This window comes from Cyprinodon variegatus, unplaced genomic scaffold (genome assembly GCF_000732505.1).
Source record: "Cyprinodon variegatus isolate N-32 unplaced genomic scaffold, C_variegatus-1.0 Scaffold214, whole genome shotgun sequence".
Taxonomy (NCBI): Eukaryota; Metazoa; Chordata; class Actinopteri; order Cyprinodontiformes; family Cyprinodontidae; genus Cyprinodon; species Cyprinodon variegatus.
In genome coordinates, this window is record NW_015150667.1 from 19802 (window position 1) to 43016 (window position 23215).

Here is a 23215-nt window from a genome sequence, read left to right on the forward strand (position 1 = left end):
CTCATTTAAAATAAAAGTTAAATGTTAGGAGAGAATAAATGCAGAAAAATAACTAATAATCTCAAAAACCAACAGATAAAAACTGTTGGTGCATTGGCCCCTCATGGGACGGTTTTCTACTGTTCTAATAACTCACACTGTTTTTCTAGATTGCAGACTAATGGAGTTCAATTACTTTATTTCTCATGTGTTCTCGAATTTGCTTAGATCAGAACGTTATCAGTTCGTTTCTGAATCTGTTCAGCCTACTTCATGCTTTCAAACCAGAGCTAACTCATGATTTAAAAAGGGGGTCTGGTCATTTTTCAAACAAACTTGACTGTTTAGATAGCTTTTATAGCCCAAAAAATTTGTTTAACATTTGAGAACTACTTTTTGCATCAACTCAAGTTATCTTTGTCTAACTTGTTGAACTGTCTGAGACATTAAGGTGTGACAATAAAGCAACAACAGAAGGAAAAGACTAAGGGGGCAATACAAACCTTCACTAATATCACTATTCCTGAGTCATTTTAATGGGATTTAAATAAATAATAGGGTAAACTTCCCTTTTTAAGCTGTGTGTCACATGGGTGCAATTGAAAGTAATAAAGAGAGAAAACCTGTGAAGATAAAAAAAGATTTTTAAGAAACTGTAGATTTGAGATGCAGTGACATGTTTGTTTATTTTTTATCTGCAATCCCAGACAGTAATAGCAGTGTTGTCTGGAATAGATAACAGTGTTAATGAATATTGAATTATGTTCAAAGGGGTTAATTTTAGGTTAAGATGGACAATTGATTAAACAATCATCCTAGTCTAGTCAACTAACCAAAGTTAAAAAGATGGAACTGAATCAATGTTTTTATGTGGTTGAATTCTAACGAATAAATGCCAACGTCTAATCAGTGTTGATTAGTAGAACCACCTTTTTACTGCTGGCTTCTTTGCATCCTGCTTATGTCTGTTTCTGGGATGGTACTGTGGACGCTGTCCCCTGTTTAAGTGGTTATTGATAAAGATGGCGGTAAGGCCCCCAACCTTCTTACAAAAAAAACAATTTTAAATAATCTCTCAAGGCCATGGAGACACTTCCAGACTTTGGAAATTAAAGGAAAAGTCCGTTCAGCAAGGAATAACCAATGGGTCATTATTTATACCTAAAACTAATACGTGACTTAGTGTTAATCAGCAAAATAATAAAATCAATATTGTTCTTTGCGATCACTGAGTCTGGGAGCGGCCATTTTTGCCCAAATATAATAACACCTCACTCCTGAAATCTTCCGGCAGTGTGTTCACTGCCGGAAGACTAGCGCCATTCTCTCTGCTTTACAAGCTAAATCAATGGGAACTACTCAACACATCTGCAATCAACAACAATATTTAAGATTTCACCATTGAAATTCACAAGAACTATGGTTAAAGTAACTATGCCCAAGTGCATGGGAGTTGGTAATGTAATACATCGGGTATAAGTGAAAAAAGAATTTGACCTTCCTGATTCCTGATCAACCACGGGTTCGTTGTTGGATTGCCAACTTGAAGATGGAGGATTTGCCATCAAATTTATGGCGATAGAAAAAATACGTCATTAATCTGCTTCACACAGTGCACTGGTCGTCACTATCATGGATAATAGTGCATTGTGACAAACACCAGATACAGCACTGGGACTTGCTCAACAGCCGATAGCGCACCGTGATGTCACAAACCGGTAAGGGGCAGAAGTGTTCTTTGACAAACATGGATGTCTCCAGTAAAGCATATTCAAATTTGAGTGTTATAATTTCATACTTAAAGTACTTTCAGAAATTTGCATTCTGAATGTGACCCGACTTTTCCTTTAAAACTATGTACTATAAACTGCCTTATCTGCTTTTTTCTGGCGGCCTAGTGTTTAGGGCATAGGGCTTGGAATCCTGAGGTTATGAGTTTGAAACCCACTTCCACAGACTTCCACTCTGGTTCTCTGAGCAAATCCCTTAACCCCCTATTGCTCCCCACTGCTCCCCAAAGAGGATAGGTTAAATGCAGAGAGTTAATTTCTCCATTATGAGATCAATAAAGTTCAATTTATTTGATAATTATTTAACAGATAATTGTTGGAATATTAGCAATACCTGTTGCTCTGTATCAAAGTGATGTCTGTCTTGATCTATGACTGTTTTCCCTAATAAAATTTCATGTTATCACCATGATGTCATTCTTAGGTTTCTGTTCTTACATTCTTGGAAATGTGCAAATGTAGGGTCATATTGAACAGCATATATTTACCGTCTCCCTACATTGTTGTGTGTTAAACGAAATGAAGAAACTTGCAATGATTTGTTATGATGCAGATCTGCCAGCAGAAACTAATTGGGAAAAAAATAACTTTTCAAATGAGCTTCACAATAGACTTTAGAAAAGATTATTATATTATTTTAATGTCAAATGTAGATTAATCCATATTGTCAAATTTAGATTAATCCATATTGTTTCATTAAGTTTACTTCAATATAAAATATACAGTCATGGTTGAAAACCTAACTGATTTAACATGTAAGTCACCATTTTCTTTTTGCAAATTAAAGTATAAGACTGCATCATTGATTTAATATTCCTGCCAAACTCATTGCAGTGTTGATTCACTCATATTTTACTTCCTGGGTTTTATTTTGACTCCATCCTTTTGATTATTATTTTTTTATTATTATTAATAAGAAAGGATGGAAGCACTCCAGCAAGACAGGCAGATGCTTTTATCTTCAAATAATTTTGCGAACTTTTAGGTTCTTCTAAGATTACATAATTATTCATGGTATTGTTAGCTTTTTTCATACAGAATCCTGGTCTGGCATTGTACGTCTGGACTGCAGCCATAATGTTGCTTCCTGTAATGAAAACTAAGCTCCTCACAATACAATTGCTTAAATGTAAATAAGAGAACAGACAATCAAAAAGCAAAAATTCTGTCATTAAATGCTCCTAAGCTGCTTTTTCTAAATCTTTCTCCAACCCATTAATAATAAATAAACATGTCTGAGGTGCTTCTACGAGATTATATAAGAGATCTAACTTCTTCCTTACTTCGAAGTTACTCCTATAATCATATATCACCTCTTGCTCTTATTTCTTTGAGCTGAAACTCTGCGATAAAAAGCCGTTTCTGTTATAAGCAGAATCCTTAAGCACTATTCTGAAGTTACACTCACCTCATTAGGTCCAACTCACTGCAACTAAGAGTTGGAGCCTGACAGACTAGATCAAGTGCACCAGACCTCTACAGCCAAGTATTCATTATTTGGACTTTTGTGTCACTGAATGCTGATAAGATGCAAGCTAATTTGCATGAAAGGCCCAGACACCTTTCAGAAAGCAAAGAACCATGCAAACCAGCAGCGGTGCTCAAAGCTGGCCTTTAATCTCTGAACCCATCTACTTTCATCTCTATTTTCTCTCTCATGGATCTAAAAAAACATAAAAGAATAATAGAAATCTTCAGCATTGGTTTTTAAAGAAATAAAAGTCTTTTTTTAAAGCTTATTCCCAGGCTCATAGATAATAGTTTGGGGGCTTTTGATGCACAACAGGAGACAGTTGTTTTAATGTCTCTGTGTTTGGGGGGGGTTATGAGTATTTGCTTAAGGGGTTCATTTGAAGCGCAAACATGCAGGATTAGAGAGAGTGGTCTACAGTGGAGCTTTTAAAGAATACCCTGGAATAAGTCTGATAATACTCTCCATAAAACACAAGCCCTTGGCAGTTTTAAAAATATAATATTGTAAAGTGTGAGGCATTAAACCAACCCTTAACTGTTTACATTATTGTGCACAGAGCCTCTTCTTTTTTTTTTATAAAGCATTCATTGGCCTCTTTAGTATTCAGATGTGGTGCATGATTCTCCATCAACATTTGACTTCACAGGCAGCGGGGACCAGACTTTTACAGAGAGAGGCCAACCGCCTGTGGCTCACTGCTGCGGAGGACTGTAGGAAGAGATTACGATCAGAGTCCGACTGACAGAGTGACACACGGACTGATTCCCATTACACATTAGGTGCAGGAGCATTTAACCTTATTTGATGTGGGTGATCAGCTTCAAACTGCAAAAAGGATTCCGGTAAAACTGCTGCACAGGATACACTGCTCAACCTCTTGTTGCCCATGACGACAGTGGACTTAAAAAGAAGTTGAGATTGTCACAGTACAGACTGTTAGGCTTGGGAATTATAGGATGGGTCCTTTTCTCAGCACTAAAAATGTAACCCAACCACTTTGTGTTGTAGAGGGTTTTTAATAATTGCTCCTATGAACTATTTAGCATTCATCTCACATTCAGTTTGCTTCTGGATATGATTCAGCAGGAGCACATTTACAGCTGACATTAAAATGCAACAGCAGAATACACAGTGAAATTGGATTTCTCTTCCCCTCACCTTAAATGCAGATTCTGTCCTTTGTGACCTTCAGAATCTACAGTAAACGTCTCATAAAGATCCTCATGTAGAAACAATCATACAGTGTACAATCATTCAATAATTCAGTGCTTTATGTGTTTTACCCTTACAACAGGGTTCTTTTAGGTGTTTTAAATCCTTACAAAAACAGATTACATCTTAGAAGGGACTCGGCAACAGTTAAAGCCCTTGAAAATGCTTGAAATTCTTACTGTTTATGTTTTGTGCAGCTTTCCACCCACCTTGACATCTTGTGTTGCAGCTCACCTACGGGTTAGACTAAAAAAGCAGCGGCTTAAACCTGACTTCATCTTCTGTTTTTCAGATCCTGGTGCATGTTAGACTTCAACAGGGCTCCATCTTGCCTATATTTGCTATATCTGCTATATTTGCTGTGATAAGTTGGTAGAAAGTAGTTTTAAAATGTTTTAAAGCAAGAAAGTCCACCTCAAAACATCACCGTCAGTCAGTTCATTAAGATTACCATCCTGCCATAAAATATTATTTTGCTGTCGGAGCCACCACTGAGCTATCATTGGGAATTCCCAGCAGCAGCTGCCTCAGGCCAGCCAACCTCTTCATGATTTTGGCCTGAAGACAGCTTGAAGTAGATATATACATGAAAAAAGTTAGCTTTTTTTATGTACCGGTATGTAATGAAAACTGCAAGCACCAGAATAATAAAAAGTGAACATATTTTCTGGTCAGGTTTTGCCATTTTAAGGTAAAATAGGCATAAACTGTTTCAGGGGAGTGATTGTAGCATTCACTTTTCTTTGTACATGGAGCAAAAATATTCTCCTTGCCTTTTAGATCAAGCAGCAAAAGTTTAAATTTTCCAACTCCAGCTCATATGTTCATGAGGCATTGATGCAGCTGCTAAGATACTTCAAGATGAACAGCCGCTCGTTATGCTCTGTATCACCTTTTGAAGCGCCTTGGTGCAAGTCAACCATAGATTTTGCATTTAACTGGCTGCTTGTGTTGCTGGAATTGCATTTAGTGTGAATGTAGCATTAATAAAGGAGGCCCAGAGGATGACCAAGAAAACACTGGAGGCACTGGAGTTTAATCAACTATTGTCACCCATTCCAGGTAGGCAGTAAAAAGTTCTACTGAATTCACTTTGTATTAGTATTTTTCTTGCTTCACAAAGGTAGGCAGCGGCCTACCTTTGGCTTAAACTCCTGGATTCACATGAACAGAACATGACAAAAGAAAACATAAAGAGAAGTACACCTCAGAGGCATAATGCAATGGCTTATTTTAGATAATATGAAAATACATTTCCCTCCAATGTCATGATCTAAGCATTGATGACTGGATTATTGGTTTATTTAATCCACCTGCCTAGCCCCGTTTTCTTTATCCCTCATCAGTTTCACCTGTTCCTGTTCCCATTTAAAGTGCTTGGTCCCAGCGATCAGTGCCAGATTATTCCAGCCATAAGTGAGAGTTCTCTACGTACCCCACTGTGTTTATTCTGTTTACCTGATCCTGACTAGTTTCTGCTCCTGGAGTTTGCCTGCCCCTTTTCTGATCTGTTTGCCTGACCTGTCGTCGGACTCCCATTGGATTTTGCCTGCTAACGACTTTGGATCTGTCTCCCGACCCCGACTTGGATTTCCCTTTGTTACTTTTTCTGATCTCTGATCTCCTAGCCTGGACTTCTGATTCCTCATCAGCAGTGGCTTTGGATTCTCCTTCCGGATACTTCTGCTCTTCCTCGCCTGCTGGCTTTGGCTCGTCAGCACCTTTGGCTTAAACCCCTGGTGCTCTATGGGAGGCTCCCGCCGCATCCTGTGGAAAATCATCCGGCAGGATTCCACTCCTTCCTCTGGGCTTGGACTGAACTAAATAACCAGGTTAGTGACTCACATGCTCGCTGTCGTTCTCTGTCAGGGTTACGTGGAAACTAACCTGTGTCTCTCCCTCTACAGAGATCGCAGCCATCTAGTCCTAAATGTCGAGATGCAGAGCTCTAAGCAATTAAAAAAAGCTGTTTATAAATCACTTCCGTCTGTCTGCCGGAATTCTGGGTTCTACATTCTAAATGTTGACATTCAATGTTTCTGTAGTTTTACACATTTTCTTGCGCCTTTAAAATAGGAATTAGAAATGATGAGCTTCTAATAAGCTACTTTATCATACTACCACAGTAAGACTGATGCACACTCCTCACTTCATGTTAGAAACTGCTCTCTGTGTCTATGATATGCATGGGTTGGTAGCTGGTATCCAGGGGTACGTACCATTAATTGTAGCTTTGTCACAGTAACACTGTTAACATCATATTGACGTGACTGAACAACACAGAAGGAAACATGAAAGCATTATAGCAAAGTTCAGACTGCAACAGGGTAACAAGTGGGAAGTAATGAAATTAATGAAATGAGAGGGGCATTCAGGTTCTTTGATTTGGAATTTAAAGATTGTGGAAAAGTTTCTTTGATTTCTTGTATTCTTCCACACTCTTAATAACAATATTACAAAAACCTCTATAATTTTATTCAAACAAGCAAACAGCCGAAGGTAAAATCAGCTGAATTTGATGTGCACATTTGCAGCAAAATTATAAATCCAATTAACTTAATTAAAGCTACATTTTTATAAGTTTTGATCCAAGTATTACCTCAAGTTGAGATTTTTTAGGTCACTATACAGCACTTGGGCTGCTCTTCTCAAAATCTCGCCTATGTGCCCTGAGAGGGTCAGATTTGTCGCTGAATGGGTCAAGTTAGCTAAAGCACCCTTTTAGCTATCTGAGCATCTCGTTACACACGAGAGCTAACCCTAATATGAGAGGCAAAAAAATAGACATAACACAGGATGAGAAGTATTTTTGGTTCTCTGCTGAAGGATTTAATGTTTCTTTTCTTCAACTCAATGTCTTCTCACTCTGCTGGTTAAAAGTGGTGTAATATTAGACTCCAAAATACAGATGGAGACTGTAACACTTTGTAACGGTGCAGTGCTGCCAGTGGCCTGTAGGGGTGCTTAACCTGAAATTCATAGGCCTAGCGCGTCTAAGTGTAAATTTAAAACACCTATAAAGTGTGGTCATGATATATCAGACTATATGGAAAAGCATTTTAGACATTTATTGCACAGATGTTAGTAGATATTTCTTACATCTGATTTTTTAACTTTTGTCATGAGTACAAAGCTATGTCTAATCTAATTACCCAGAAACTGTTCCAGCCCGCTAACCCCTTGTCATAAATCTGTTTTGTGTAGCTGATGATTGGTTACTTACAGGCTTGTTTTTATTGTAAACTGGGCTTATACTTTCCTTTCAACTGATAGTTCTATAAATAAAAAAAGGGACCTGGAAAGTTTTCTGAAGGTGTATTACGTGTTGTGTAGCTAAATATTGCATTTTCAATCTTTCTGATCCAAAGGAGGATACACTTTTTTTTCCATTCTTTGAAGAGAGGCAAATCTAACCAAATTAAAATATTTCCAAGCCCAGTAAACGCAGTGGAAATTTATGTTGCGGAAATGAAAGAAGAAAATAAAAGACAGGTGACAAGAGCAGATGGCTTAACTAAATAGCTCATGGATATCACCTTTTTATAGTGGTGTAACACTATACTGTATAAAGAAGAAAAAACAAATTTTTCAGCCCAAGCTGTACCTTATTGATTAAATATGACAGTGTTTCTGTCTGATTTGAGTCAACATGTAGCCTACTAATAGAAATTTTATCATTTGACTTTATTATGACATAATAATTAGTGTGCTGTGATATTTAAACAACTATAGAATTTTTTTTTTTTTGCTTGCTTTTGTTTAGATTTTTTGTGCAAACACCTTGATATAATTTTGTTTTAATCAGTGTTTTACCATGACCATAATTTGGCTTTAGTTGGGGCATACATACATATTAAATACTCAATATAGACCAAAAGGTTTAAACCTGAATTCTTGTTGGTCAAGTTATATTTCATTTATTTTTTAATTGACCAGGCGGTTCAAACATTTTAACCAAGAAGAAAGCAGGTCTCACACTGTCAAATTTACTTTGCTTTCTGTTGCTTACTCTACTCCCTCCTTATCAGTGGGATTTTCCTAAATGCTTAGAGAAAATTTACAGATTTAAGGTTGCAGAGCACTGAGTTTGTGCCAGAAAAATCTTCTGAAGAGCTAATCCCTCTATCAGATTTCTGATTTGTGCAAATATAATTATGTGTCGGAAACGTCTGTTAGGGAAAGATAAAGAGAATCTCTCAGGGAGAGCTGGCACAGGCAATACTGTAATCACTCATGCTACTTTAAACACAAAATGTAAGGACTTGACAGGTGAAGACAGGCTAGAAAAGAGTGAATGAAGAATAATTTTAATAGTTTATGGGTGGAGTTATGAATGCAATTATTGTATAAATTTGAATAAAGCTAGTATAAAACAATGGACTATGTGTAAGTATCCTGATTAAAAGCTATTAGCCCTAAAAAAGTTGCATTTTTTCTAATGCGATCACATAATAATGAATGTGTTGTCCAATATGTTAATTTCTAACATGCCAAGTTTTGATTTTCTCTTAAAATAATATTCTATTGAAACTGTCTTTCCTTCTGAGTTGCATTGTTTAATGTGGTCATTATCTTGGTACTGATGACTTGCTTGATTGTTCATTCAATGTTCATACATTCACCTGTCTAGCTCTGCCCAGGCTCTCCTCACTGTTCATCTGTGTCACCTGCTCCAGTCTCTATTTAACCTGCCTGCTTCCATTCATCAGTGCCAGATTACTTGAGCCTGTGATGAGAGTATCTCTAGCATACCTAATTGTGATCTGATTGCCTTATCCTGACCCGTTCTGCTTTTGGACCTCTGAGTCTGCTTGTTCCCATTCTGATCTGTTTGCCTGACCTCTTTGGACTTCTGATGGATTTTGCCTATTGACTAAACCTGGATCTCTTTCCTGACACAGACCTGGATATCCCTTTGGTACCTCTTCGGATCACTGATATTCTGGCTCGGACTCCTGTGAACCTCTTCAACACCGGCTCTGGCTTCGTCCTTTGGATTGTCTTGCCTTCCTTCATCTAACTGGATCTGATCTCCTGCCACTTCTGCAGTCTTCATCGCCTGGGACCTGTGGGCAGCGTTGGCTGGGTGGTGCAGTGCGTCGTGCTTTAAGCCACCTCTTCCTCTGGACACAGACTGAACTTTAAGACAAAGTGCTGACAAATGTTTGTTTTAATTCATGTCAACTGTTGTTCTTCATTAACTTTTAAAACTAATTTAGCATTATTCCTACTTTTTTTTTTTATAAATTAGGAGAATAAAGTCATAACGTATAAGAATAAATTCATGATATAATGGGACAAAAAGTGGTTTGGTTTTATGATATCACTTTGGAAGAGGCTGTAGGAAGGCAACAACCCAGCTGAAGTACTGCTAGGTTGTGTCTGTTCAAAAAACCCTGCAGTTCCACCTTGCTGTTCCACCTTTGAGCAAGGGGGAACAAAAGCAGCCAGAGACCTGCAAAATGACCTCCAGCAGGCCACATATGTCTATGCCTGCACAAAGGGTTGGAAATCGGCTCTGCGAGAATAGTACGAAAACTCTTTTTTTTCTCTCTTAGTTTATAAATTTTCCTTGTATTTTCAGTTTTTTTACATAGTTTAGTTGAATGTTCCTCACCTAGAGTTCTCTTACGTATTCTAAGTATCATCCATCCATCCATTTTCTGACACGCTTTATCCCAAGCAGAGTCACAAGGGGTGCTGGTGCCTATCTACAGCTGTCAACAGCCTAGACAGGTCGCAAGTCCATTGTAGGGCAACACAGAGACAAACAGGACAACCAACCATTCACAACTAAGGAGAATTTAAAGAAGCCAATTAACCTAACATTCATATTTTTGGACTGTGGGAGGAAGCTGGAGTACCTGGAGAGAACCCACGCATACTCAGGGAGAACATGCAAACTCCATGCATCCTTGTTGTTCTTTAGTTTTAAATAGATGACTATATTGTAAGACTACTTGTATTTGAATAGACCAGGCCATGTCTAAGAAGAAACAAAAATAAACTGTTTTTTGGGGGCAAAATACAGAATAATAAGTTATTTTAGGGTTGTTTTTTTTTACAGGACTGTAAATAGCTATTTGATTAATTAAATGTCAGGAGTTTTTTAACCATCTTGTTCCATTTATGTCTCATCCACAATTTATGCTTAAATTACTCTGCTTCTATGTCCAGAGTAGACGAACAGTAAGATGTGTTCAGATAAACAGTCTGAAGGTTACCTTGCAAATATTTCTTAACCATAGAAGCTTTTCGTGATTTATGCTGCCGTGGCTTTAAACTAAGCTACTGCTTCTAAAACACAAGGGAGTTCAGATTAATGAATTGAATTAATTTTCATGCCTCCGAGGAGCTGCTAATCCAACTAAATGCTTTCATCACTATCAGCCTTTTGGAATAGTTTTTGTGTCACATCTTGTTCTAAATTCTCTTTCAGAGGCCTTCACAGCAGTAAAGCACACACTTAGTGTGGGCGGGTTTGTGACTGTGGTTAAATCAACACACAAGTCGCTCTGATTAGCTTCCCACTGGTCTGCTATCACCCAAAGGCATAGGCCACCACCACAGCGCCCACAGCCATCATATTTGTAGAGCAGATAAAATTCTGTGACTATCTCTACCTGCTACTTCACACCTCCTGCTCTTCCAGTTTTCTTCTTTTCTCTCCATCTCTACCTCTGCACTGCACCCACAATATCCACATCTTTTAGCTTTTCTTGTTTTCTTTCTAAATTAACTCAGCAACCTATCAAATGTTGTTTTAAACATCAAACCTGAACAAATGGAAACACAATATGTAATTTCTATGGGGCTTAAAAAAGCTCTAAAAAACTGAATCACTGAGAACCTTTTTAAGCCCTCGCTGCCCTTATATCTCACCTGAAGGCAGACTCTGTAAAGTATTACAGAAATTGACCCCAGAAATAGTCATATTTGAAATTTCTTTGCTTTAATCTGTTTCTTTGCCCCTGGCTACAAGTAAGCCCATTTATCAAAACTAACCAGGTTAGGTCATTTTTAGCAAAGTATAAAATGTTATGTGGAATATAAACCAATCCTGCATACAGAACTGGTGTAACACGGAAGGGTTTGTAGACTTTCCTCTCACCAACACTTTTCCTAATGGCATTTTATATTTTCTACATATTATTTGTTAAAAAGCCATCTATTACATGACGGGCAAACCCTGAGCATAACGCTGCCACCCCTGCGCTTCATAGTTTATGAGCTCACAGGAAACGTTAAAGTTTTTGTCTTTAAGTCTTTAACAATCTGGAATTTGAGGTTTTCTCCTCCTCTTTCCTTTGACTTTACGTTTCTGCAGGACTTTTTTTCCCACTGTGGATAATGACACTCTTACCAACTTCAGCCAACATCTTTTCAAGATCTTTTGCTTTTGCTCTGGGTTGATTAACACGTTTTGCAACACAAGACGTTCATCTCTGAGACGTAGAGCCCTCCTTCCTGGACAGCATGGTGCCATAACATCACCACGGTGTTTCAGTCATATTTTATTGTTTTAAAAGATAAATCTGTGACATTTAGCTATCTAATTATTGTAAGTAAAACAGATATGTGAAGATCCAAAGTTCTCCTCCTGGTTTATTGACAGATTTATCTTATTTTAGAGATGTTCTACAAGAAGGGGTGTGTTATAGAACTGCAGAGTTTATTGATTATTAGCTACATCCATCTATCATATATAAAATATAAAATACATGAAAGATAACTATTGTCAGAGTCTTGGTCTGTTTGTTCCTGTTTTTCTTGGTTTTCCATTTGTTGTCCTCTGCTGCCCTCTTGTGTCCTCCCTTGCTCTGTTTCTCTGTCCTGCCTTGCACCTGTTGCCAATTTCCTCGTCAGCTCTCTCTTTGTCTCTGTCCCCTTTAAAAGCCCTCCCTCCTCAATTCCTGTTGGCTGGATCCACGTCAAACATCTCGTCTTACTTCCCGTCTATCATCAGCCTGCCTTGTCTCGTCTCTCCCTGGCTTCTGGTTTAGGTTTATCCCTGATGTCTCCTTGGTTCTGGTAAGTTTGAAATTTTCAGTTGGACTCTGATTCCTGCTTCTGGATCTGTGAACCAGAATAAACAGGCTTTAATTCACCTCTGCATACTGGTCTCTGCGTTTGGGTCCTCCATACAAACACCGCTTCATGACAACTATGATATTGTTGATGCGATAAAAAAACATATACATATAAGGTAAATATGTAGAACTAGTAGGGATGGAGACTGCTTGTCTCTAAAGGTATGAATGATAAGCTTAGTGGCTCATCTGTTTTTGAGGAAGGTCCACACATGGCACCACGTAGGAGCCTGAAATCATCCGTTGATCAACATGCAGCGGTTTTATGGACATCTCTATCGTCTCTTCCTGCCTAAAGTTCTTAATTAAAAGACAAAACATCCCCTGTCACAAATATTAATGGGGGAGTGGCGGCCTAGTGGTTAAGGCATAAAGCTTGGAATCCAGAGATTCAAAGTTCGAGCCCCTCTTCCACAGACTGCCACCCTGGCTCCCCGAGCAAAGACCCTTAACCCCACCCTGCTCACCAGGTGCCACACAATGGAAACCCACCGCTCACAAAGGGGATGGTTTAAATGCAGAGAGTGCTGTTTTCTTGGTGATTATCCATTGGACAAGAGTTGTAAGCTTATACCCAAGTTGTGATGGAATCACTCCAGGTGTGTTTTTTTTTTTTTGGTTGGGGAGGAGAGTGTTGGCCTAGTGGGTTAGAGCAGTGAGCTAGTGCCCTTAGAAGGTTGCAAGTACCCAGTTCCATCCCCACAGACTGCCACTNGTCAAACATCTCGTCTTACTTCCCGTCTATCATCAGCCTGCCTTGTCTCGTCTCTCCCTGGCTTCTGGTTTAGGTTTATCCCTGATGTCTCCTTGAAAATGGAAGGCTTTAAACAGGCTTTAGTTCACCTCTGCATACTGGTCTCTGCGTTTGGGTCCATACAAACACCGCTTCATGACAACTATGATATTGTTGATGCGATAAAAAAACATATACATATAAGGTAAATATGTAGAACTAGTAGGGATGGAGACTGCTTGTCTCTAAAGGTATGAATGATAAGCTTAGTGGCTCATCTTTTTTTGAGGAACTTGCAGGTCCACACATGGCACCAAGTAGGAGCCTGAAATCATCCGTTGATCAACATGCAGCGGTTTTATGGACATCTCTATCGTCTCTTCCTGCCTAAAGTTCTTAATTAAAAGACAAAACATCCCCTGTCACAAATATTAATGGGGGAGTGGCGGCCTAGTGGTTAAGGCATAAAGCTTGGAATCCAGAGATTCAAAGTTCGAGCCCCTCTTCCACAGACTGCCACCCTGGCTCCCCGAGCAAAGACCCTTAACCCCACCCTGCTCACCAGGTGCCACACAATGGAAACCCACCGCTCACAAAGGGGATGGTTTAAATGCAGAGAGTGCTGTTTTCTTGGTGATTATCCATTGGACAAGAGTTGTAAGCTTATACCCAAGTTGTGATGGAATCACTCCAGGTGTGTTTTTTTTTTTTTGGTTGGGGAGGAGAGTGTTGGCCTAGTGGGTTAGAGCAGTGAGCTAGTGCCCTTAGAAGGTTGCAAGTACCCAGTTCCATCCCCACAGACTGCCACTCCGGGTCCTTGAGCAAGACCCTTAACCCCAAACTGCTCCCCAGGCGCCACACAATGGCAGCCCACTGCTCCCCAAGGGGATGGGTTAAAAGCAGAAGTAAATTTCTCCCATGTGAGATCAATAAATTTCAAATTATATCAGGAGAGTAGCAGCCTAGTGGTGAGGGCATAGAGCTTGGAATCCTAAGATTCTGAGTTTGAGCACCACTACCACAGACTACCACTCTGGGCCCCTGAGCAAAAGACACATAACCCTATGCTGCTCCCTTGCCACCCCACGATGGCAGCCCACTGTTCCCCAAGAGGACTGGTTCATTTCGTACTTGTAATAGTGTAGGGAAACAAAATAATAATAAAAATAATAAAAAGTTATTGATGACACCAGATCTGGACTCCCATTATTCTCCAGGAGTCCAGAACAAGGCTGAATCAATCTGTCAGCCTTCATCTGAAAGATGATACAGGAAAATTTAATTTAAATGAAACAAATAGACCTAAAATTTCGTGAAGCCAGTCATTCTCCTGCATTCAAACACAAACACACATTTTCAGACACACCCAACATAGTCAATAAATAAATATTCTACAAGCTCATTTCATTGAGAGCTTTGACACAAGTTGTACTTTGTGTTAACTCCACATGCTACAACGGCTCTAACTTTCCTCTTCCAGCTTTTTCTCTATGGGCTCTATGAGTTCTTCTAATGTTGTTTAAATTTTTTAAGGCTCCCCCTAAGTTTCCTTTTTTTCCTTTTAGTTCCCATATGTCAATCATTAATAAGCCCAACTCTGCTCCAGTGCTAAAGCTTTAAAAAATATATACTAGTCAAGTTTTTAAAGAGGAACAACATGTCAAGACTCTGTTTAGTAGTTTTTCATTTCTTGTGCCAATTCATATCTCTCACCCAGGATACGTCGTCAGAATTTGGTGGATTTTGATCAAGACCGACTGTGTCCATGATCTGGTTTTATAAAAGTGGGATGTTTACTCATGGCAGCACAAATGGACCAAAACGGAGAGGGAATCCTCCTCTGCAACACTGCACTGGTACTCATTATAAATGGATTTAAATCTGCATCTTTAAAAAAAAACATTATGTGGTGAACTGCACACAGATGTGGACTCCAGCTCTATCAACTGTTAAGTTTGAAACAGGTTAAAAGGGGACTGAGTAATATTTAAAACTATATTTAAATGTAAAAAAACAAGCTTTGCTTTGGCATTACTTGCACTTAATAAAGTTTAGTAACTTTGGGTTTCCACAAGGCCTGCTGGATGAAATTACTTTGCAACAAAAAATATTTGTGTTCATAAGATGTGATGTGATGTGATGGAATGAACTTTGAGGAAAAGATCATGTCTTTGATTTCTTTGAACACGTCTTTCCACTAAAACAGTTGACTAAAGCTGTCATTTTGTGGTTATATTGCTTATCTTCCAGGTTTTTTTTTTTTTCATAAACACAGATGAACACAGAAAAATAATACTCAAAATACCACTGATGGAATAACAGTATAAAGATAAAGCTTAAAGGGAGAGAGGGACTTCTCCTGTGTTCAAGTAGGCCACTGTTGACAGTTATGAAGGCACAACAAATGGCTTTTAAAACACAAAGGGAATGAAAAAAAAATCTAACACAGTATCAGGAAATTATTGCTTCAACCTTTGTTCACCGAAAGATGGAAACGTGGTGTCATATTGTAGATGTAATAGGCAGAGGTTGACAAGTGGTCTCTTAGGATGGATTTCATCTTTACTCACCTTCACAGGAGAAGAAACAATAACAGTGCATAACACACATCCACTTGTTTTATATTTGCTTATTCTGGGCATGGAGCTCCTTGTTACATTGGTGTCCTGCAAAAAAGCAAAGACTCTTGGTGTCACCTTTGACCAGGATGTGCCAATTAAATATATCAAGTCAGTTTCCGGGAGTTCGTCTCTGAGTCCCTGACTCTGAGTGATGCACACAAAAAAACCCATTTATGTATTTTATTTCAGAGCTTGACTTGAAATAACAATGGTTTAACAGAGCACAAACTGTACTGTAATGTGTCTGTATTCAGTTTAACAAATATTGTGTTAAATCATTTTCTGAACCAGAGCTTATTGAAGTTTTTAAATAAAAATAAAGAGAAATTGCCCTTAATCAAGTCAAAATCATAATTACTTTATATTTATTCAACTGTTATGCTGTTTTCAGAGAAGTTCCACTTTTATTCAGGGTTATTATGTCCAGACAAAAAAAAAAAAAAAAAAAAAAAAAAAAAACAGAAATAATTCTAAAACTATACCTAATTTGCAAGCATCTAAATTTACGTAACTAAACTTTTTTGTAACAGAAATATTATAACTTTTTTTTAGTAAATCATAGACGTTATTACACTTTTGCTGCTTTAAAATGCGTATTCTAGTTAATTTCACATCTATTTTTGCTTGCACACTCTCTCTTTCCCATAATAGAGTGCTTTTTCCCTTGTGTGGTCTGGTGTCAAGCTTCGGTACCTTTCTTTTGAATGTTGTTGCTATTGCTGCTTCACAGATCAATGGCCAGAGACTAGAGTGGCAACAGAGGCGTCTCCTCTCCTAGATTTCCTGATGATGGTTATTGAAAGGGGGATTTTCTGCCTGTCTAGAACAGTGAGACATCTGGGTATATAAATTTCTACTGTTATGAATGGAGTGAAATTGAACCCACTGGACCAGGATTTAATGCTTGTGGCCTGAAAGCCATTGTTAGCAATAACTTATATAAATGCTTACAAATTAATAAAAAGACTAATAACCTTCTTCAAATATCAATTGATTATTGACAAAGCTAATAATCCATGTACACACAAACAATACCATTTGACATGACTTTAGGCAATTATAGTAAATTATTTGAAAAAAGTTTAAGCTTTTGGACTTGTGGATTTTTATTCCATTTTGACATGCTCTGTTCTGCAGTTTAATAAAAGATCATCTAGTATGGATTGAATTGTGTTCAATTACTGTTGCAAACAATACATTATTTGTTTATATATATATATATATATATTGTTATTAAAAGCTTGAATTAAGTTTAATGCTGTATGAAAAGGCAATCCAGATATGAAACTTTGAGAAACCTTTATAATAGAAACAGATGTCAACAAGGGGGGTGAGGTTGCTTGAGAACCTAAATCCAGAGATGAGTGTTTGTTGGTTTAATGCAAACTGAGGCAAACATCCAAAAAACAAAAAATACCTTGAAACAAAAAAACCCCGCAAAAATCATGGAATACTCACGTGGAAAGCCAGAGACAAGGATTTTCATTGTTTCCACAATGTAATTCATGGGATAATAGCAAAATGTCTTCACTGCTCACTACTGAGGAAAACATGCACAAAAATTGAAAAGGTTGTGATCTGTGAAGCTCAGTTTGAAACAAATGTAATTTGTAATAGATATATGAAACACAAAAAGAAAACAGACATATATAAATATAGGCTAATCTGTAAAAATAAAATTGGGATAACAAATTACAAAACTAAAATCTGGAAAAAAGTTCCTTTAAAAAGCTTTTTTATATGGAAAAGTTTAATTTGTGTTTAATATTTTTTTCTTTTTCTAATTTTAACTTACAAAATGTGTCATCTTGCCTGCACAAATAAAAGAAAACAACGGAACCAAATTCACTTCATAGTATTGTTAAGGAACAATAGTGACCTGATAAATTGGTCATTAATGCATGGCGGGAGGAAAGGCTAAATTCAACAAATGCAATATTGTCGAGGACCTTATAGTTTATTATGGTGCTGCATGGCTGATGACATATAAAAAATTTGTTCCTCTGACTCTATCAAAGCCCAAAACATGGCGTATCAGAGGTGGGTCGTAAAACAATATAGGAATGTAGCTTATCTGATGATACTCAATTTCTTAAACAAAAACAACATTGCAAACAAAAAGCTGGTAAAGGCAGTGTAAACCTTTAGGTGATGATCTGCCGAGGAACCTTTGATCCAGGATATTACTTTGATACATATCTTGTATATAGAAACTGTCAAAAACAAGCAGACGCTTTACAGGAAATTGTATGCTCTGACTGCTGTGGTGACTTTTATCTGAATAATGCCGTCTGCCATCAAATAAAATGGTTCTGAAATGGTTTGACCAAGACACAATCACTTTTGATTTGACCTCAAATTCCTCACATCTCAGTCAAATCAAATATCTTTAAAATGTGCTGGACAAAAAGACGGTTTGAGGGAGGCTGATAGACACCCCCACATTTCACCTTAGTAGAAAACTGCTGAAACTAGGTCCCAGAAATGACAACAACACTTATAGGATAGGAGGGTCTTTAGCTTGAAGGATCAGAGATTATTTGGTTCTAAAACAGGCACATCACACTGTTAGATTCTTGATAACAATCATTTTAGATCTACATTTCTTATTAAAAATGGTCACAATCTACATTTGAAGCAATGCCTTTCTAGATGAACAATTGTGATCCTTCAGAAAATGATTTATTTCGTTCTTCGCAAAGAAAATAACGTTTTCAAATTTACAGACTGCTTAATGTATTTAATATTTGAGCAGAAAGTCCAACTGAGATTAAAATCTGTTATACCAACAAGACCTTACCAAGGTAGCATCTATAGAAATGATAATATAACACAAAGATAATGCTAAATAGACACAAAAGTACAAATTATTATTAGTCTAATTAAAACTAAGTGAACTCTCACACTTGTCATGATGACCTTGAAATAATCATGGATATAGATTTTTATAATTGAAACACATTTATGAAGCTCAAAGACCACACATAAATAATATTAAACCATTTGAGAGAGATTGTTGACCCATGGGAACACTATAGCAAATACTTTACGTAGTAAAGCAGAGAGGACAGTGATCATTATACATCAATATATGTAGATATAGTGTAGGGTATATCTAGTCTAGGTTGGACCAGTGTACATGCAGCACCTTTAGAAATGGAGCAAATTTTAAATGAATGTTAAAAATGAGTAAGTAAATAAATAATAAAAAAAAATCTCTCATAAAAGGGAACTGATGTTTCACATAATACAAACTGTGCTTTTAATCGGTCTGTATTTAGGGGAACAAATGTATTTTCGTTAAATAATATTCTGAACTAGAGCTTATTGAAGTTTTGAAATTAAAAATAAAGTGAAATAGACCTTAATCGAGTTTAAATCTGAATTAACTGATTATGATCCGTGTAACTCAATGTCAGACAAACTATACTTTCATGTCCAGCCAAACGAACAATAAATAAATAAAACAATATATTTATAAGGTTATTCTTTTCCTCAAAACAAACACAGGAAACGTAAACGTATTTCCCTGCGTTTTACGACAAAGATAACGCTTTGCGGCGCTTTACGGCAGGCATGCTTGTTGTTAGCTGAAAGGAAGCTAGTCGTGCCAAAATTCGCTCTTAGCCACAGCAGAACTGCGATACAAGCGTTTAACCAGCGGAAATGGATGTCGGAGAACTCTTAAACTATCAGGTACTTGTTCTTATTTCACAGTTAATGTAGGTTTGCTTTGTTCACGTATCCCTTCCTTGCAAGCAACAGTCTGCTCCAAGTTCCAAATCATAGAGAAGACTCTTATTTTGAATCACTGGTTACATCTTTCTGCTTTATTTATCATTATAGAAATGTGTCACCGTTAATTAAGTTGACTCGTCGTGTGCGCGTTAGGGTACTATTCAGGGATAAAACGGCGTAAAATATGAATACATTCACTACTTGTTCCATTTACCTGCTTTATTCTAATTATAGCGTCGGCAAATGTACAGCATTGTATAAAGTGTCAAACCACCAGTATTATCTTTTCTACAACAGCCATTTGCCTCTTTAATAGTGTTGTAGTCTCTTTAAAGAAGCAGCCTCTTTGTGCAGCTGTGCTTTGGTAGTCTTATTGTTACTGATTCATAGGTTAGAATCTGTTGGCTAAACAAATGAAGAAATGCCTTCTGTACCTGAGTAAATGAGTAGAAAAACCAAAGTTTGAGAATCTGTAGCAATAAACATTGATCAGTACAATTTTGTACTCTGTGTGTAATAATACAGAAGTTTCTGACTGATCCCCAATGAATGAAATTGAGTCTTTAATCAATGTTTTGAGGTATTATACATAGTGTTGCACCGATACCAGTATCAGTATCGATCCAGCATTAAAATGGTGGTATCGGTATCGGCCGATACTGCACAGCCAGGTATCGGGGCCAAAAAATGGCATCAGCACAACACTAATTATACATTTGAATGTCATGTTTTTTTCTATGATTGTTCACCCTTTTGTAGTCTGATGTGAAGTAAAGTTGGTTTAAAGAAGTAGGGTTATTTAAGTGTGGGTTGGGGTAACAAGTAGTGAGAACTGCAGAGAGGTTTATCAGGGCTCCCCTTCCCTCCATAATAGACATTTCATCTCAGTGCTGTGTGTCCTGAGCCCGTAACTTTATCAATGACCTCTCACACCCCCACCATGGACTGTTCTCCCTGCTGCCTTCACGGAAGAGGCTTCGCAGCATCCGATGCAGGTCCAGCAGATTCCAACAGGTTCTTCCTCACTGCCATCAGACAGCTGAATGTTGAAAAAACTCTAAATCATGTCACAGACTCTCACCGACCATATCAATGTGTTTTTTTGCACCATGTTTCTTTTCTCACTCTTAATGTTTACTTTTGATCACTGCAGCACTTTAAGAAATGTAAATGTCATTAGAGCTGCGCATAATGAAATTTATTTTAAATGACAATAAAAGTTGTCTAAGTTTCTAAGTCCAAGTCTCTAATTAAATTTTTTTCTTCACATTTAGCCTGACAGAGGAGCCAAGCGTCTGAGGGCAGACGATGGAGGAGCTGCAGGAGGAGAAGAAAACTCCAGAGGAGGGAAGCAGCAGAGAGGTTTGGGAGCCAGGGAGGCCAGCAGATACAGAGAAATGGATGGAGGTGTTGAAATGAAGGAAACGGAAGAGCCAACCGGAGACAAAAACATGATTTTAGAAAAACTGATGGACCAGGATGGGGAAGAACCTGAGGTGAGGAAAATTATTATGCAATTATTAGAGCTTTTACATAAAGGTTTAGTGTAGTGTAGTGGTCTGGGTGGAGCATCAAAATAAGTGGTCCTCCTAATTGTGAATCATTCTGCTGATATGTTTACATAAGGCTATGTGCTCGTCCCCATTTTCACTTACCGGTGGCAAGCTGACATAATGGAAAAATTGGAAATCTTTTTTAGGAAAGTAAGCTTGTATGAGTGATGCAAACAGCAACTTTTAAACAAACTTGTAACAAGTTTTAATTGGCAATCCCTCTCGGGAGCGGTTACAGGGTTGTTGTTTTGTTTTTTTTTTCAGTGGAGATGATGGGTCTTTTCAAAAATTCAAGAAAATCCTCCACTATACCTTTAACATAAAAATTGATATGGAGTTTACACTTTGTTTTTCTTTTTGGAATTATTAGTTGCCTTCCCTGAATGTAAGAATTTTATGAATGTTATTAAAACTTGATGATTGTTAAGTAATGCTGTGTTTACACAGCAGGTATAGACAGTAATAGCAAATTTCAGTGTCTGCGTTGTTGTTATTAAACCGTTAAGTGATGGGAGCTGATAGCATCCTGACCACATCATTAACTAAGAAGGAAGGTTAGAAAACAACAGCATGTTTAATTGAAGCTGTTTCAAAACAATCAATGTCCTAAAAATTATGGATAAGTTGGATAAAATTTGGCATGACTGCTCAGTATGCAGACTATTTGAAAACGAAGCGATACATGTTCAGATTTAGGACCACAACCATTAATGGCTCAAGTCAGATTTTCTTGGGAGGCTTCATAGATCGGTATTGGTATGTTCAAAGGTTTAATGGTATGTAAGAATTTTCCAACTGATTTTTGTCAGTCCAACAAATGGCGATATATTGGTGTAGATGACTGTGGCAAAAACAAGCGCCTCTTCAGAGCATGTTTGCTGCACCGCTGATAATATTGTTAACTAGCTGCGCACACTACTAAAACCGAATAAGGTTAGCTTATATATGCTTGTTTACTTGTCAAGTGGGAATAGTTTCCTCCTATCCAGTTGTTCTGACATTATACACTGCCTGGCCAAAAAAAAGTCGCCACCAAAAAAAAAGGGTCACTGACTCTAATACTTTATTGGACCGCCTTTAGCTTTGATTACGGCACACATTCGCTGTGGCATTGTTTCGATAAGCTTCTGCAATGTCCAAAGATTTATTTCCATCAAGTGTTGCACTAATTTTAAAAAATGATGTGTCATGCTCCCTGAACCAGTCTCTAACAATTTGAGCCCGATGAATCCTGGCATTGTCATCTTGGAATATGCCTGTGCCATCAGGGAAGAAAAAGTCCATTGATGGAATAACCTGGTCATTCAGTATATTCAGGTAGTCAGCTGACCTCATTCTTTGAGCACATACCTAGACCTGACCAACCGCAGCAACCCCAGATCATAACACCGCCCCCACAGGCTTGTACAGTATGCACTAGGCATGGTGGGTGCATCACTTCACCTGCCTCTCTTCTTACCCTGATTCGCCCATCACTCTGGAACAGGGTAAATCTGGACTCATCAGACCACATGCCCTTCTTCCATTGCTCCACAGTCCAATCTTTATGCTCCCTAGCAAATTGAAGCCTTTTTTTCCGGTTAGCTGATTAGTGATTAGTGGTTTTCTTACGGCTACACAGCTGTTCAGTCCCAATCCCTTGAGTTCCCTTCGCATTGTGCGTGTTGAAATGCTCTTACTTTCAGTATTAAACATAGCCCTGAGTTCTACTGTTGTTTTTCTTCGATTTGATCTCACCACACGTTTAAGTGATCGCCGATCACGATCATTCAGGATTTCTTTCCTGCCACATTTTTTCCTTGAGAATGATGGGTCCCCACTAGGGCTGCAACTAGGGCTGGGCGATATAGAAAAAAAGCTTATCGATTAAAAAAAAATGCATATTGATCGATATCGATAATTATTGAAAAGATTTGAAACCATATTTTATGTGCAGCTCTGCCTGGACTTTTTATAATATTGCTAAATGGTTTAATTTTAATAAAAAACACAAACACAGACTTCGAATTAAATCTTTATTTAACC

General features: G+C 37.8%; 1 protein-coding gene across 1 annotated transcript in view; it reads left to right on the forward strand.

The window, feature by feature from the left end:
* The first annotated feature begins 19457 nt into the window (after window positions 1-19457).
* The window catches only part of ctnnbl1 (catenin beta like 1), a 96856-nt gene continuing 93098 nt past the window's right edge, over window positions 19458-23215 (forward strand). The window contains exons 1-2 of the mRNA XM_015380442.1: window positions 19458-19595; window positions 20912-21133. Coding sequence (XP_015235928.1) covers window positions 19566-19595; window positions 20912-21133 — 252 coding nt within the window. The 5' untranslated portion in view covers window positions 19458-19565. The remainder of the gene's footprint in view (window positions 19596-20911; window positions 21134-23215) is intronic.